Source organism: Stenella coeruleoalba, assembly GCF_951394435.1.
Source record: "Stenella coeruleoalba genome assembly, chromosome: 12".
Taxonomy (NCBI): domain Eukaryota; kingdom Metazoa; phylum Chordata; class Mammalia; order Artiodactyla; family Delphinidae; genus Stenella; species Stenella coeruleoalba.
This window is the reverse complement of record NC_137158.1, coordinates 86,878,085-86,896,430: the sequence shown is the minus strand read 5'-3', so window position 1 is coordinate 86,896,430 and position 18,346 is coordinate 86,878,085. Positions and strand designations below refer to the sequence as shown.

General features: G+C 38.3%; 1 protein-coding gene across 2 annotated transcripts in view; it reads left to right on the top strand.

Annotated features, from left to right (window-relative positions):
• PDE10A (phosphodiesterase 10A) overlaps positions 1-18,346 on the top strand; it is a gene marked incomplete at its 3' end in the record, with an annotated part of 576,158 nt that overhangs the window by 385,242 nt on the left and 172,570 nt on the right. For both annotated transcript variants that reach the window (XM_079939715.1, XM_079939714.1), the window contains one exon: positions 17,801-17,929. In XM_079939715.1, coding sequence (XP_079795841.1) covers positions 17,801-17,929 — 129 coding nt within the window. The remainder of the gene's footprint in view (positions 1-17,800; positions 17,930-18,346) is intronic.

Here is an 18,346-nt window from a genome sequence, read left to right as displayed (position 1 = left end):
TAGAGCCCACTGGACTTAGTGACAGAGAGGGGAGTTAAGGCTGACTAGAGAGATTTTGGCCTGAGAAAGTCAGAGAATGGGGTTTTCATTTATAGAGATGATGGAAACCATCAAGGAGAAGGTTTTGGAAAAGTCTTATTTTGGAAATGTGTGGATTAAACAATTTTAGGTAGAATGTTGTAACATGAGTGTATTATTAATTTGTTTTTAAGGCATACTATTGTAACTTTATAGTCAGTGTCAAACTTAGGTATATAAGTCTTATCTTTTTTCCATTTTCAAGATTGTTCTGGTTATTCTAGGTCTTTTGAATCCATAGCAATTTCTTATAAAAAGCTGTAGATCAGTTTGGAGAGAATAAATACCTTAATGATACCGGGACTTGTAATCAGTATATATAGTATATCTCTCTATTTAAGTGTTCTTTAATTTGTATTTGCTGTGTTTCTAGTTTTCAGTGTATGGATCTTAAATTTCTTTTGTTAAAGTTGTTTCTACATGTTTTATTCTTTATGATGCTATTGTTTTAGTTCATTTTTCAATTACTTCCTACTAGTGTTTAGAAAAATAATTGACTTTTACATATTTATTTGTATCCTGTGACCCTGCTAAATATGCTTATTTGTTCTAGTAGTTTCTTGTAGATACTTGAGGATTTTCTACCTACAAGGTTATGTGTGTTGTTTGTGAATAAAGACAGCTTTCCCTCTTCCTTTCTAATCTGTATGTTTTTACTTTTTTTCTTGAGTCATTACATTTTTTTTCTTGCGTTAGTATACTGACTGGAACCTTCAGTACAATGTTGAATAGAAGTGGTGAGAGCAGACATCTTTGCCTTGTTCCTTGTCTTAGAAAAGCATTCAGTTTTTTACCATGAACTATGGCTTTTGCTATAGGTTTTTTATAGATGCCTTTTATCTGGTTGAGGAAATCTCCTTCTGTTTCTATATCATGAGTGGATGTTGGATTTTGTCATGTAACTTCACCTGTATCGATTTAGGTGATTGTATGATTTTTGTACCATAACTTTATTGTTATGAGTATTAACTTGCTATGTTATGTTAATTTATTTTTGGATGTTATACAAACCTTACATTCCTAGGATAAGACCCTCTTGATTGTATATTCCTTTATATATATTGTTGGGTTTAATTTGCTAATATATGTATTTTAAAATTTATTTATTTTATTTATTATTTATTTTGGCTGTGTTGGGTCTTCGTTGCTGCACGCAGGCTTTCTCTAGTTGCGGCGAGTGGGGGCTGCTCTTCATTGCAGTGCACGGGCTTCTCATTTCTGTGACTTCCCTTGTAGCGGAGCACGGGCTCTAGGCGTGTGGGCTTCAGTAGTTGTGGCTTGCAGGCTCTAGAGCGCAGGATCAGTAGTTGTGGCACACGGGCTTAGTTTCTCCACGGCATGTGGGATCTTCCCGGATCAAGGCTCGAACCCGTGTCCCTTGCATTGGCAGGTGGATTCTTAACCACTGCGCCATCAGGGAAGCCCTAATTTGCTAATATTTTATTAAGGATTTTTGCGCTGCATTCATGAGGCATATTTATGTTTGGTATGAGGGTAAAATAAAATGCCTCATAACAGGAGTTGGGAAATCTTCCCTCTTGGCTTTGTGTGGGATTGGTATTATTTTCTTCTTAAATATTTTAGATAATTCACCAGTGGAACCATATGCTTTTTAAAAAAATTTATTCTCAGTAATATTGCTAACTGTTTAACTTTTCACAGGGTTATCCTCCCGTGGGCTATTCCTTATGTACCTGCTGGGTCTGCTAATTGAGCCTTTGATATGAACACCTTTTAACCACTTATCCTCACTCAGTTAGGTATTTAACCCCCTTTCTAACTTAAATTTATGATATTTACCCACTTTTTGCATTCATTGTTATTTTAAAATTCAAGAAAATTTAAGAAACCTTTTTGAATAATATTATACCACAAATTGAACTAATTTAAGATACTTGGATTGGGAATCTCTGCTGCTGTGGACTGAATTATGTTTCCCCAAAATTCATATGTTGAAGCCCTAATCTTTACTGGGACTGTATTTACAGTAAGGACATAATTCAGGTTAAATGAGGTTATAAGAGTGGGCTCCTAATTCCATGGGATTAGTGTCTCTATAAGAGGAGATACCAGATAACTACTATTCTCTCTCCACCATGTGAGGGCGGCCTCTCCAGAAACCAAACTCTGATGGAACCTTGACCTTGGGCTCCCCAGTCTCTAGAACTGTGAGAAAATAAACTTCTGTATTTAAGCTGCCCAGTCTGTGATATTTTGTTATGACAGCCCAAGCTGACTAATACATCTCCTTTATGCTGTTACTTTTGGAATGTGTTTTCCTAATTGTGCTGTCATGTAACTGAATACCTGATAGGGTCTTCTGCATGGGCTTTTCAAGAATCCTGGATTGAATGCTTGTTATGGTCTGCTGGGAGTGTTACAGTAGCTAGTTTTGTGAATGCTAGTTTTCACAAACTATAACCTGTCAGGAATGTTCCACCACCTGTTGGTGTGTTCCCTCAGAATCATGTACATATTCCTCAGAACCGTTAGTGTCTTTCAGTGCTAACGTGAGCTTGGGAAAGTAGAGATTTACTTTTCCAAGTTTGAACTTCCATTAAACAAAAAATTTTTAAAACTTTAACAGCAGTTGGCAGTTATGCTTTTTGTTAAACTGTATACGGGTCCCGTAGTTTGGGAACTGTATTATATTCCTTTTTACTTTTAAGTGGATTAATGTTAAAAATAATCCAACTTTCAAAGGAGTATTTACTATTTTTGCATAACAAATGCCACGAATTTAGTGATTTAAAACAATGCCCATTTATTAGCTCACGGTTCTGTGGACCAACAGTCTGGTGTTGTGTGACTTTTTTTTTTTTTTGCTTAGGGTATCACAAGGCTAAAATTAAGGTGTTCACCTTACTGAGTTCTCATCTGGAGGCTCTGGGGAAAGTTCAGCTTCCTAAACTCGAAGGCATTTCCTGTGGCAGTAGGACCAAGGTCCCCTTTCCTTGCTGGGCCCCCAGAGTTTGACAGCATTCCTTGACGCATGGCCCTCTGTCTTCAAGGCGGCAGTGGAGCTCTGAATCTTTCTTGTGCTTGAATCTAGAACTTCCCTTTCTGCCACCAGCAGAGAAAATTATTTGTTCTTCAAGGGTTCGTGTGATTAGGTCAGACCCAACTGGCTAATCTTCCTATTTTAAGGCCAATCTACAATGTAACATAATCTAATCATGAGAGTAAAATCCATCATTTTCAGTCCTGCAAATTATGCAGGGTGCGTACACCAGAGGAAAATCTTATGGGCATCTTAGAATTGTGCCTGTCACAAAAAGGTTTTCTGTAAGTGAATATGTCTGTGATTTTGAATCTTGATGATTTGAATAAAGAGGGACTGATCAAAGTATTTACTATGCAATCCAACTGACAAAAACCTATACATACGTGTTTTACGTTTTTCTAGAATGACTTAATCTTTCTAATGAGACAGTGTATAATACAATTTCCCTCCATGAGTTAAAAAATAGTATAGGGATGGGAATGAGCAGTTTCTTTTGCTATGTATGACGCAGTGCAGTATTCCTGAGAAATCTAGTCCATTTGTAAATCTGTCATCGATACGAGTGGCTTCCAAAGTGTGCACGTACTCTTAGCTTCTACTTCCTTCTTCTGAGCTGCAGACTTATATTTCCTGCTGCTAACTGGAAATCACCACATAGGTAATCTGATAGGCAACTGCATTTCAGCAGATCTCAAACCAAAACCATTTTCTTTTCCACGCATCTTTCGCTAACTCCTGTATCTCCTATGACTGTCCGTTACCTAAGCTAGAAATGGTGGAGTCACCTCCGATGTATCCTACTGCTTCATTGTCTTTCTAATTTGTCACTAGTTCGTGTTGGCTGGCCTTACCCAGGATTAAAGAGAATTTTAAAACTTTATAAGGGTAAGGATATTGTTTGTTTATTGTATATCAACCACATAGATACGCTGGCTCATAATAGGCTCTCAGTGAACACTTAGTGAGTGAATAAATGAATCTCAGTGTTTAGAACTAATCATGTCAGCCAAACTCTGTGTTCAGTTAATGTACCTTACCAGCCTTGCAGCGTGGTTATCTGTCTGACCACCCCTCTTTCTACTCCTTTCTGAAGTCCCTCAGAGTTCACTTAGAGATTTGTCTTCAGCTGACTTTACCCCCTCCGCACGCTGTGGGCTGTGCTTATAGACTTGCCCATGGCCTCCACACCGCTCTGGCTCTCTCCAGTATCTAATTGGCTTAACCCGGGCTTTGGCATCCATCGCTGTGTGGTCCTGCCTTCCTGGAAGCTCTCGAATTAGACCTGCTTTGGTCCCTTTGAGTTTAGTGTTCAAATACACATTCTGGTTAATACGGTGGTTAGCGAGACAATTTATGGATTTGATAGTTCTCAGTTTAAGCACTCATGGGTATGTATAAAATGTGTTACTATTCTGAAACACACCTAGATGAAACGGTCTTTAGGTAAATAAAGGTTTTGTGAAGTCAAATTGCATTTAAACAGTAGCATGATTAGATACCTGTAAAAATCTTAAATCTCATAATATTTCTTGATATAAAGGTGCCCACTGTTTTGATGAAGGTGGATAATTATTCATTAATCACTTATTGTGCGTTCAGATCTTTGCATGTATTGTGTCCTTGTGGGGTAGGTACTGTTATTGGGCTCATCTTTCGTTGTGAGGCCAACAAGGCTTAGCAGTTTAAGTGGCTTTTGCTTAAGGAACATAAGCCTGTGCTTCAGCGTACCTCTGGTGACTCAGAACCTGGAGGACCAAGGCATGCTGCCTCCCACAGGTTACTGTACGTTTACAGGTGAACCTGAGTTAAACAGGTGAGCGTCTTAAACCCTTTGTGCTACAAGGTGTGTGCCTGAACGGCTGCCTCTGTTGTAGGCTTTCTCTTTGCTGGTGTTGTTTTCTGAGTCAGGAGAAGGGTAAAGGTTGGTGTCTTAAGCCTTCCTCGTGGTTCTACTCCAAAATCATTGTTTTCCTCCATGTCTTATCACTTTGAGCAGCTGAAGTTTTTATTTGGCTTTCTCAGTTAAAGAAACTTTCATCGATATCCTCAACCAAGGGAAAACATAATTTCATTTTGGTTTAGAAATACAGCAGTGTGGGATTTGCCTTCTGATAAATGCAAATTACGAACAATGAAAGCGATGTCTTCTTTGCAGCCAAGGCACCCTTCAGGCTGTTAATTCACTTGAAATGAGCAATCAATTAGGTAGGTCAAAATCCCAGCAGTATGTTCAATTAAGGTTCATTAATTGACTCCTTTTTAGGGCATAGGCAAATCTTCTTTCAGTAAGAAGGTACTTGGGTAGGAAGGAATTATTTAGGTTATATAGATAGACAGATAGAAGGCAAGAATAATGATTACAAGGCATTTAAATTTTTTTTAGCTTTATTGAACTATTATTGACTTCCATGTATCTGTAAGGTATACAACGTGATGACTTCAGATATGTATTTATTGAGAAATGATTACCACGATAAGGTTAGTTAACACCTCTATCCCCTCACATAATTACCTTTTTGTGTGTGTGTGATAACTTTTAAGATCTACTCTCAACAACTTTTAAGTATATAATACGGTGTTGTTAATTACAGTCACAACACTGTATATTGGATCCCCAGAATTTATTCACTAACTCATCTTATAGTTGGACCCCGTTGACCAATATCTCCCATATCCCGACCCGCGAGCTCTTAGCAACAGCCAATACTCTCTCTTTGAGTCTGGCTTTTTTAGATTCCACATACAAATGAAATCATACAGTATTTGTCTTTCTCTGTCTTATTTAACTTAGCATAATGCCTTCAAGGTCCATCCATGTTGTCACAAAAGGCAGGATTTCTTTCCTTTTTATGGCTGAATAATATTCCTCTGTGTGTGTGTGTGTGTGTGTGTGTGTGTGTGTGTATCACATCTTCTTTATCCATTCATGTGTTGATGGACACTTAAGGTCGTTTCCATGACTTGGCTATTATGAATAGTGCTGCAAAGAAGATGGTGGTACAGATAGAGCTCTTCAAGATAGCATTTATTTCCTTCAGATATACACCCAGAAGTAGGACTGCTGGATCATATATTAGTTCTATTTTTAATTTTTTGAGGAAACTTCACACTGTTTTCCGTAATGGCTGCACCAATTTACACATTCCCACCAACAGTTCACGAGTGTTCCCTTTTCGCCAACACTTTTCATCTCTTGTCATTTTGATGATAGCTATACTAACAGGTGTGAGGTGATACTTCACTGTAGTTTTCATTTTCATTTCCCTGATGATTAGTGATATTTAGTACCTTTTTATGTACTCATCTACTGACCATTTGTATGTTTCCCTTGGAAAAATGACTATTCAAGTCCTTTGCTCATTTTTTAATTGGATTTGTTTCTGCTATTGAGTTGTATGAATTTCTTATATATTTTGGATATTAACCATTTATCAGAGAGTTTACAAATATTTTCTCCAATTCTGTGGGTTACCTTTTTGTTTTGCTGATTGTTTCTGCTGTGCAGAAGCTTTTGAGTTGGATGTAGTCCCACTATTTTATTTTTGCCTCTATTGCTTGTGCTTTTGGTGTCATATCCAGAATAACTTTGCCAACAACAATGTCAAGAAGCTTTCTTTTCTCTATGTGTTCTTCTAGATGTTTTATGGTTTCATGTCTTACATTTAAGTCTTTAATGTATTTTGATGAGTTAAGTTTTGTGGGTGGTGTAAGTTAGGAGTCCACTTTCATTCTTCTGTGTGTGGTCATCCAGTTTTCCCAACCCTGTTTATTGAAGAGACTGTCTTTTCCCCATTGAGTCTTCTAGACTCCCTTGTCAAATATTAGCTGACTGTATATTTGAAGGTTTATATCTGGGCTGTCAGTTCTGTTCCATTGGTCCGTGTATGTGTTTTTATGTCAGTACCATACTGTTTTGATCAGTATAACTTTGTAATAAAGTTTGAAATCAGGGATAGTGGTGTCTCTAGCTTTGCTGTTCTTTCTCAGGATTGCTTTGGCTCATTGGGAGTGGGTCCTATGAATTTTAGAGTTTTCTTTTATTTCTGTGAAAAATGACATGGCATTTGCTTTTATTTTCCTCCTTGGTTAAAAAAGAATGATATCACTGGCTATGGGGTTTGACAGAACTCCAAAAAAGCATCTCATCTATTTGTTTTTATTATAACTTTGGAGCTATTTTAATGATATTGAAAACCATTTACATCTCTCACATTTTAACCTTTATTCATTGCATATAAAGGACTTTGCCTTTCTAAATAAAGAAGCCAAAATGGAAATTAACTTTAGAGCTCATTAAACCCTTCCTTTATTTGATAAATGGCAAGAAGGAACTGCTGTATAAATCCTTATGTTTATAAACTCACGTACACCAGCCCATTGTGGGGTAGAACTTTGATGTAAAGATTTCATACTATAGTATACACAGGGATCTGTTTCCAGAATTGGAGCTACATTATAGGTGGATTGAAGGGTGTCAGAATTAGAAAAGCATATTCAAGAAGTAAAGAAATTCTTGTTTTTCAGAAAACTTCGTATAGACATTCAAACCGTTTGGATGGAAAAATAAACGTGAAAGTAGTGTAAAAGAAAGCAACGAATCTCATCTGGTCTCAGGGAGGATTGGGAGCTTGAGCGGGAGCTGTGGGCTACTGAGAGGTGGGGTCCATTGCTTGGACACTTGCCTTCCGGCCTGGGTGCATCTGTGGTCTTGCAGGGCTGGGCACAGTTTGCAGCAGCACATCTGCACACCTGTGAAATCGCGTGAGAAAAATAATGACTCATGGATTAGTTCACTAATTGATGATGGTCCCTGTGTTGGGGATTCCCAGGACTACTTCTGAGTTTGGTGATTTGCTAGGAGGACTCCAGAACACATAGTCATGCTTATGGTTAAGGTTTCTTATAGCAAAAGTGCCAAATCAGCAAAGGGGAATGGTGCACAGGGTGAAGACGGGGGTGGGGGGGATCGGGCACGAGCTTTCAAGAATACTCTCCCAGGGGGGCCACACAGGACTCGGATAATTCTTCCAGCAACGACTGTGACAACACGTATGACGTGCTGTCTACTAGGGAAACTCATTAGAGACTCAGTACCCAGAGTTCCTGCTGGGGGCTCCTCGCATAGGCACCCTCTGCCTGTCACTGTCCAGAATTGCAGCCTCCCAGAAGGAGAGCAGGTGTTTGGCATAAATCATACTGTTTGCACAAGCGGACTAGGCCCAGCTGCCGCTGGAAACACTCGCAGGGCCGAGTTCCCAGGTGCCAGCCTTGCAAGCAGCCTCTCAGAACAGTTTCAGGCCCGCTGTCAAGTCTCTTCTGCACGGAGCCAGGGACTGTGCTCCGTGGACAGTGGAGAATGAGACAGATCAGCTGTCCTCATGGAGCTTATAGTCTACCAGGAGAGGCTGACGTTTAATAAGAGAACAATAGGGCTTCCCTGGTGGCGCAGTGATTGAGAGTCCGCCTGCCGATGCAGCGGACGTGGGTTCGTGCCCTGGTCCGGGAAGATCCCACATGCCGCGGAGTGGCTGGGCCCGTGAGCCATGGCCGCTGAGCCTGCGCGTCCGGAGCCTGTGCTTTGCAAGGGGAGAGGCCACGACAGTGAGAGGCCCGTGTACCGAAAAAAAAAAAAAAGGGAACAATAAATAAATAGGGACTTCAGCTTGGGGTGAGTGATTTGGAGTATGAGAGAATCACGGAAAGGGCAGTGAATGTAGAGTGTGTGGTCAGGGAAGTTGCCTCTGAGGAAGTTACTTTGAAATTGGTGAGACGTCTCGCTTAGCCAGGAGAAGAGTGGGCAGACATCAGCAGAGACCACAGATGGGGAAGGGCTTGGCGCATTTGAGGAAACAGAGGAAGCATGGGGGAAAGTGGGATCTCAAATTAGACTTATTTTCAGGGCTAGCCTGTGGTTCCAGGTGGTTTCTGCTCCACAGATTTCTTCCTGCCTTCTTATCAAAGTCTGAGGTTTAGCAGTCAGATTTCTCAGTTTATAATTTGAAGTAAAATGTGTAATATCACTCCAGACTGGGAGGCAGCACTGATCAGTAGCAATCCCGTTAAGGTATGATAAGCTCAGATGGAGAAAGTGTCAAAAACAAGAGGCAGTTTGCCTTTAAGAGGTAAGCTCTTGGGCTTGTAGCTTTGTTCCAACCTTAATTACTGCTTTTGTGGTGAAGAGAAAACTAATTCAATTACTTCTCTGTGCTCATTTTCCCTTTTTATACTTTGAAGATTAGGATTTATTTTTCAACCAATATTTATTGATCATTTACTATGTGCCAGATACATGATGCTCTGGGGCTTCAGTGAACTAATACATGCCACCGTTGTAGCATAGAATCATATGCAGAGAGAGGGTTGAAGTGAGGCCAGCCGTGATTAACGAAGGCTCTTAGCTGGTTTATCCTTTTGTGAGGGAAGGAGATTAAGTGGTTGGAGCAGAGGTGAAGCGAGATCAATAACCAGTAGGGAGAAGGTGTACAAAGTTTGTGTTGGGGAATAAACACAGAAGGTCATGCTTAGAAGCGTACACATGCAACCCAGGAGAACGCTTACCTGCAACTTGTGTGAACACACACACACACACGCACAGACAACTTCTCAGAGCGTTGCCATTGAGCACCGTGACTGTCCGCCACAGCTTAGTATGACATGAGATATCTTGTTTTAACTTGACAGATTTTGTTATTAAGGCACGAAAATGACTACTGTACAGTTAGAATATTTGCTCTTTAAGACATGTATTTTGGAATTGTCTTTCGAAGCTAATGAGAATTATTTTTGCAGTAAATTGTTATATACGCCTCTCTCCTGGATAGTGTGAGAATGTGATGACACCTCAGACTGTAAGGTGGAGTCCACTGGATTCCCCGCTCCTGAACCTCCAGACCCAGTTACAGAAGCTTTTGTATCCTAAAAATTTCTGCCCGATATCGAAGTACAATTTGGTTTCCTAAAATGTTAATTCTAGTTTTGTCCCCTGGGTTCATACATGGAAAACAAAAAACAGAAAAGAAAAACCAATCCAAATTTCTTAACCTTTTTTACTTAACAGCATTCAGATTAAGCAGTAATACTGTCCACCAGGGATCTTGTGTTCTCCCAACTAAGCATTTGTAGTCATTCCCTGACTCCTCACGTGACATGCGTTTCAGCCCCCTCACAGTTCAGGTTATTCTTTGACAATTGAGCTAATATAGCACAATATTTAATAGCATGAGAGGTTTTGTTTTGTTTTGGTTTGGTTTTTTTTGGTTGTTTTTTTTTTTTTTTTTTTTGGTGGTATGTGGGCCTCTCACTGCTGTGGCCTCTCCCGTTGCGGAGCACAGGCTCCGGACGTGCAGGCTCAGCGGCCATGGCTCACGGGCCCAACCGTTCCGCGGCATGTGGGATCTTCCCGGACCGGGGCACGAACCCATGTCCCCTGCATCGGCAGGCGGACTCCCAACCACTGCGCCACCAGGGAAGCCCTGGTTGTTTATTTTTAATCAAATGCTATCTTACGGTTGAATTACGACTTTAAGAATCTGAAAATTATTTACTTATTCTTCACGCCTGGAGTAAACATAGGGAAATTATAAAATTGAGACAATTATTGTGATCAATCAGAGAAAGCACTATTAGTAATGTATACCTTAGAATTTTAAAGTATACGGTTTCTTCTAGTCTAGCCGAGATGAGCTACAGTGAGATAATGGGGCAGGAGAAGACTTGATGATAAGACCCCTAATCTGAGAGGAAAGAATTCTTTTAAGATTGAGAAGACCTGAGTTAGGGTAACATAAGGGCACTGTGGAATGGGGCTCAGGAACCACAGCTCAGGAACAGGGGTGGGCGGTGGGAGGGTGCTGGGCTCCTGCCGTATGATTTTGACTGCTTTTTAAGAAAAGAATACAGACATGTATTGGGATTTTTCTCCACAAATTAAGATAGCAGAATTAATGCTTGAAAAAATGTGCTTTTTCTTATTTCTAACAACAGATCCTTCAGTACTTAAAATTAATTTAAAAGTATCCCTCTGAGTGAGAAAAACAATAGTTCTTTAGCCTCTGATTTGAAAGTGATTTTCTAATTTTTTATGAATATAAAGATGGTAAGATTTCAGAAATAAAAAGTTCTTCAGCATGTAGATACCCACTTTTAGAATAATAATTAGTTATAAAGACACATTTACAGGTATATCTGGTGAACCTAAATGTATATCCAGTTGGTGACAAAATCAGAGAGAAGAATATTCCAAGTGACTTTAAAATATAGTAATTTGTACATTTCTAGTGAGATATATACTAAAGGAGAAGAAAACCCACCTTATCTGTTTACAGCACTCATACTGTTACATGTGTATTGTATGATAAAACAAATGAGTAGTTACGTAATCTAGTCCGTCATTCCTGGAACTGAAACACCACTGCCCACCAAAAGGAACCAGAGATCCTAAGGAAAATTGTCTGTATCCATATCTGGGGCAGAAAATGCACAAGCTGAACCTGAAACACCCTATCCTCGCAGATTGTAAGGAAGCCGTCAAGAGCTACTAGATTCTTGTCACAGTGACTTGGGAAGCAGCCTGAAGAGGCTCCTTCCACTGGCCAAAGGATGGGACAGTTTTGAGTACCAGCAAGGAAAATAATTACAATGGAAGAAACAGATCAAATTTGTTCAAATCTATGGGTTCATAGTAGTAATATTTTTAGTTCCTCACCTACAGGAGAATGCTACTGAACCAACTCATTGTGAAAACTGGTAAATAAAGTGGAACAAATGTATCCTGTCTTATCTCAATGAACTAACCAAATACTAGATGAGGTGAAGTTTCTCTTTGCATTATTTCAGCTAGTACATGGAAAAGGCATTATAGAATTAGGAAACCACCATTTTCAAGGCATAATGAATCAATAGCTCGTAGATCATCAGTGCTGCTAATGTCACAAAGAGAGACAGCCAGGTGGTGTCAACCTTTTGACAGAAGAATACAATGCCGCTTATAAAAATTGACTACTCACCTCCATGTTGAACCTCAATCTGCTGAGGTCTCTAGATCTAATTTCAGTTTTCAGGAAATGCAGAGGGAAGATGAACATGCTAAACAACACAACAGGGGTACGGTCAGAAAACTCCAAACTCTAGAAAACCATAGAACAAAAGTTCTGTTTTCTTCAGTAATAAATATATGGGGAAAACAAAAAAGATAGAGGGGGAACCTATAGGATAAAGAAACCTATGAAAATACTGAACAACTATAACTGCAGCATGTAGACCTACCAGGGTCGAGGTTTATGCAAACAACCTGGTCAAAAAATATCTAGAAAAATGGTACAGGTGAACCTATTTGCAGGGCAGGAATAGAGAGGCAGGCATAGAGAATGGATGTGTGGATGTGGGGCGGGGAAGAGAGGGTGGGATGAGCTGGTAGATTGGGATTGACATATGTGCACTGCCATGTATAAAACAGATAGCTAGGGGGAACCTGCTGTATAGCACGGGGAGCTCAGCTCGGTGCTCTGTGGTGACCTAGATGGGTGGGATGCGGGGGAGGGGTGAGAGGGACCTACAGGAGGGAGGGGATGTATACAGCTGATTCACTTCGTTATGCAACAGAAACTAACACAACATTGTAAAGCAACTGTACCCCAATTAAAAAAATACATTGAGAATTAGAAACTCAAACACTTGGATATTTGATGGTTTTAAAAATGATTATTAATTTGTCTTTATATGTGATAATAGCATCTTATAGTCTGTATGCAGGCAAACTATTGCATAGATGAGAGAATGTAGTTCATTAGTGGAAATGAAGTATTTTTAAATATATTGGTTCAAATGTTCATGTTACCTTGGAATAGACATTAGTATCTATCTGTGTGATTCACTGTGTGGATTATTGGTGGCAAAGTTTTAATCACTGGATGCTAGTGTGTGCTAATGACAGCTGTGGTCTGAGCCCACTGCTCTCATTGGGTTTGTTTCAAAGAAACACTAACCAAGTCTTTTATGGACATAAACAAAATGTACAGGCCATGGGAAGCTATGGAAACATTAAACCAAAGTCAGACAAAAACAAAAGAAGAATGATTTCATCATCCATACACCTGCCGTTTTCCAGGAGTGTGGATAATTATTTCAGTGTCTTCTATTCTGGGTTGGTCCTGTGTTGGCCCAAAGGTCCTTTGCAAAATTGCATGTTAATAGGAAGTAAAAATGGATAAAATATTAGAAAAAAGTGCTTTTGTTGGCTAAGAAAGTTGAGCGTACTTTAAACGATAAAACGAAAAATGGACATTTTAGAAAGTTTGGAGTTTTAATGCTAAAGAAATGAAAAGTTACAAACCTGTGATTTGATTCTGTGGAAAATCCAAGAATTGGCTTCCATACAGGTGAAAAATGACTTTTTGGTACTATCGATACTAGTAAATGTACTCAGCAAAAATGCTGTATGTGGATTAGGTCATTGAATTATTGTAACACTGTGAGATAGATAGTATTGTTCTCATTCCTATTCAAATCCCATTCCCATACAAATAAGAAGCCAGGCTGAGAGAGTTTAGGTGCTTTGGCCAGGCTCAGGCCCAAGTGAATAGGTGAAATGAGGAAACTAACTTGCTTTTTATCACTTTTAATCACCAAGACATAATGACTCCCCCTGCCATTCTCATGTTGAAGGCGGTAGTTATTTTCATGAAATGTGAATGGTGACTTGGGGAGAAAAATTGTAATTAGGTATTTTGAGACATTTGAGATATCAAGCTATGTGATAACATTTGCACTCTAAAAGGATTTTACAACCAAAATGGTCTATTTTCCATCCCATTCTCTCCTACGTACTTAAATCCAGGATTTGATTAATTTCTTTAGAAGTTTACTTAGACATCACAGCTCATTTATGACTCAATTGATCTTTAAAAAACATTTTGAGTAATTTATACAAAGTAAGTGTCACGGAGTGGGGAGTTATGCTGCACCTTCTTGAGGGCAGAGTATCTGCATAAATTATTTGGAATTCTGTGTGGAAGATTTGTCTACTCTCCTCTGTTTGTTCATTTACTTATTCAGTCATTTATTTAAATCAGTGTGAACTCATGGATTCTCTTAGTCCATTCAGGCTGCTATAACAGAATACCACAGACTGGGTGGCTTACAAACAACAGAAATCTGTTTTTCACAGTTCTGGAGGCTGGGAAGTCCAAGGCCATGGTGCACCTTGGTTGAGTGAGGACCCTCTTCTGAATCACAGAATTTCTATGTTCCCGCATGGTGGAAAGGGGCTTGGGATCTCTTCGGATCCACTTCTATAAGGCACTAATGCCATTCATGAGGGTTCCACCCTTTGCCTCTCACACCTGGCAACCAGTGATCTTTTTACTATCTTTTTCTATAATTTTGCCTTTTCCAGAATGTTGCATCATTAGAATTATACAACACGCAGCCTTTTCAGACTAGCTTTTTGTACTTGGTAATATGCGTTTAAGGCTAGTCCATGTCTTTTCACGGCTTGCTAGCGCATTTCTCCTCGTTGCTAAATAATATTTAACTCTATGGTTATGGCACAACTGATGTATCCAACTTGCCTTCTTTAAACCTTTTTAATTTTTTTAAATTTTATTTATTTAAAAAATGTTATTGGGGTATAGTTGATTTACAATGTTGTGTTGATTTCTGTTGTACAGCAAAGTGAATCAGTTATACATACACATATATCCACTCTTTTTTAGGTTCTTTTCCCATACAGGTCATTACAGAGTATTGAGTAGAGTTCCCTGTGCTCTACAGCAGGTTCTTATTAGTTATCTATTTTCTGTATAGTAGTATAGTGTGTATATGTCAATCCCAGTCTCTCAATTTATCCCTCCCCCCCTTCCCCCCTTGTAACCACTTTTGCAGGACATCTTAGGTATTTCCAGTTTTGGTTGATTATGAGTAAAGCTGCTGTAAACATTCACGTGCAGGCTTTGTGTGGGTTAATCAGTTGGGTAAATACTTGGTAGTGTGACTGCTGGGTCATATGGTAAGATTATATTTAGCTTGGTAAGAGACTGCCAGTCTTCCAAAGTGACCACCATTTTGCATTCGTACCAGCACTGAAGGAGAATTTTTGTTACTCCTCATTCTTGCTGAAACTGATAGTAGGTTTTTTGGATTTTAACCATTCTCATAGGTATGTAGTGGAATCTCATTTTTGTTTAACTTCAACTCACAAATGATCATCTTTGCATATTCTTATTTGCCATATCTATAGCTTCTTTTGCAAAGTGTCTATTCAGCTCTTTGACTCATTTTTAATTGCGTTTTTTTCTTGTTGAGTATTTTTTTTTTGTTTTTTTTTGTTTGTTTGTTTGTTTGTTTTTGCGGTACGCGGGCCTCTCGCTGCTGTGGCCTCTCCCGCTGCGGAGCACAGGCTCCGGACGCACAGGCTCAGCGGCCATGGCTCACGGGCCCAGCCGCTCCGCGGCATGTGGGATCTTCCCGGACCGGGGCACGAACCCGCGTCCCCTGTATCGGCAGGCGGACTCTCAACCACTGCGCCACCTGGGAAGCCCTCTTGTTGAGTTTTAAGCATTCTTTGTATATTTTAGATACGGTTCCTTTATCCGATATGTAATATGGCAAATAGGACTTGTATAATATGCACTAAGATGAAATGAAATGACAGTGAGTCAATTATGCCTTTATATTTTCAGCCTGGGTTTCTGGAAAAAACGGAGAGTAATAGTAACAGAAAACAGAAAGTTGAGAGTTAAAATCACTTTGGGAATAAGTGGGAAGGAGATGACTCATGTAGTTTTGAGTCAAGATGGAGCTTGAGGTGATGGAAGAATTTCCAAACTAGAGATTAAAAATATAATAAGATTTTGCTGTCATCATCATAGATTATTGTAGAGAAAGCAGAAGTAAAGAGCAAATAGAAGTTAGGATAAGAACCATATTGTGTCACAAAAGTGATAGAAGGAAGTTTTAAGAAGGAATCAAATGTTGAATATGTACCACTATGACGGACATAATGAAAGTATGAAAATTGCTTTGTCTTCTTGAGGTCAAGTCAGCTGTCAGCTTACTTCTATATTCTGTGCCTTTTGTATCTGGGGACCCGAACTTGCTTTGTCAAGAGAGCTCTCTCTCTTACTTTAATGAGTCTCTTATCTTTAGCACCTTGTAGAATTTCTCAAATTGAACTTTACGTCACTGAGGCTCTTTTGCAGGGTGAACATGGGCTGGATCTTGTTTTTTTTTTTTTTTTTTAATCTAATACAACTACATAATTATATATATTATATATATATGAGAGATCTGTATATCTATGTAGTTTAAATTGATTTTTTAAATACTGAATTCATTGAAATAAATCAGTTGCCTTCTCAATAATACCAGTCTGTTGTAGAATCATACAGTTGTGGCTTTAGTCCCCAGCAGAATTAATTAATATGTATAAATTCTGTGCCTTGTCTGTGCTAGAAACATGCAGCCTATTCCCTGAAGTCATAAAGATATACTTGCTTTTTCTCTTTTCTGCATCTAAAAGTACAACTTTCCATTGTCTTTTTCACCTAACCATCCTTAAGGATGGTAATTTATTGAATAATTCACAGAGAGTGTACAGTAGTACAAATAATTACAGTCACTGAGTAATAATTATTGATAGCCTATTTGTGATTTTGAGTTGTTTAGTGAAATGGCATACCAACATGAAGCATCAATTTGAAAACATGTAATTTTATATTTTTTAAGTGAAGATATGTGAAAATTCTTTGCTTGAAAATTCTGTGTATATTCAGCCGTTATTATTAGACTATGAAAATTATTTCAGTGAAACTGACTACATATATTGAATATCAATGAAAAAATGTCGAGTATTTTGAACTGAACATTAGTTTTATCATTGGATTTAGTGACCCTGAGAAAAAGGAGAATTTGTGTTGTAAACAGTAAAAGATAAGAACTTATTCATTAAGCATGTTTTTTAGCACCTAAATTGTACCAGTGCTTTATTCTCCCATTTGATACTGTTGCTAGAGCTTCACTTACCTCAAGTCTTAAATCTATGATAATTACTTACAAAAAAGTGGAAGCACTTTGCAAGGCTTAACCGAACAGCAGTGGAATACAGCATCAGTTCAAATATGACACTGAAATTTACTGTTGCAAAACAGCTGTGTAACATGATGCAATATCTATAGTTTAAAATTGCTAAAGTTCTAACTTGACTTTTTTCCCCCTACTTTTTCGTAGTGGTAAAATATAAATAACACACAATTTGCCATTTTAACCATATCAAGGATATAATCCAATGGCACTAATTATACTCAGTATGTGTGCAACCATCACTCCTGTCTACTTCTCAAACTTTGTCTTTACCCAAAGCAGAAATTCTGTACCCGTTAAGCAAATAATTCCTCATTCTCCTCTCCCTCGGCCCCTGGATGCCCCTAGTCTACCTTGTCTCTATGAATTTACCTGTTCTAGATATTTCATATAAGTGGAATCATATAATGTTTGCCCTTTGTGTCTAGCTTATTTTATTTACTATATCATTCTTAAGGTTCCTCCATGTTGTAACAGAACTTCATTCCTTCTTATGGATGAATAATAGGCCATTGTATGTATATACATCTTTTAGAAATATTTCTATGCTAAATCAATCTGCATAAATGTCATTTTTCTATATCTTTGATGTAAATGAAGATTTCGTATTGATTAATTTTATTCTTTTCAATTCTTTTACAGGTTTGACAGATGAAAAAGTGAAGGCATATCTTTCTCTTCACCCCCAGGTATTAGATGAATTTGTATCTGAAAGTGTTAGTGCAGAGACTGTAGAAAAATGGCTGAAGAGGAAAAACAACAAACCAGAAGGTAAGATCTCATTCAGATTGAATGTGGATTATTTTCTATTTTATAGTGACAAAAAAGGTATTTAATACATGCTAGAAAGTAAAATATTAGTAGTTTAATTCTGTAAGAATTTTATTCTGTTTAAAAAGATAACTTAAAATAAGTTAGAATGAGGGGAAACAAATACAAAATACAAAAGGATGATCTTTAAGAAAATGCCTGGCAAAGAATTGAAAATTTATTTAGATATGACCACATTGAAAAATGCAAAAGTCAATATTAGACTTGATTTTATTTAATGGTTATTATTGATTATAAAAATATTCTTTATATATTTCAAAAATAGAGTTATATTATTATATTTTGCAAAATGAATTATTCAAACAATTTTTGTATGTGCACAGTAGGAAAAGAACTCTTGACTTGCATTAGACATTT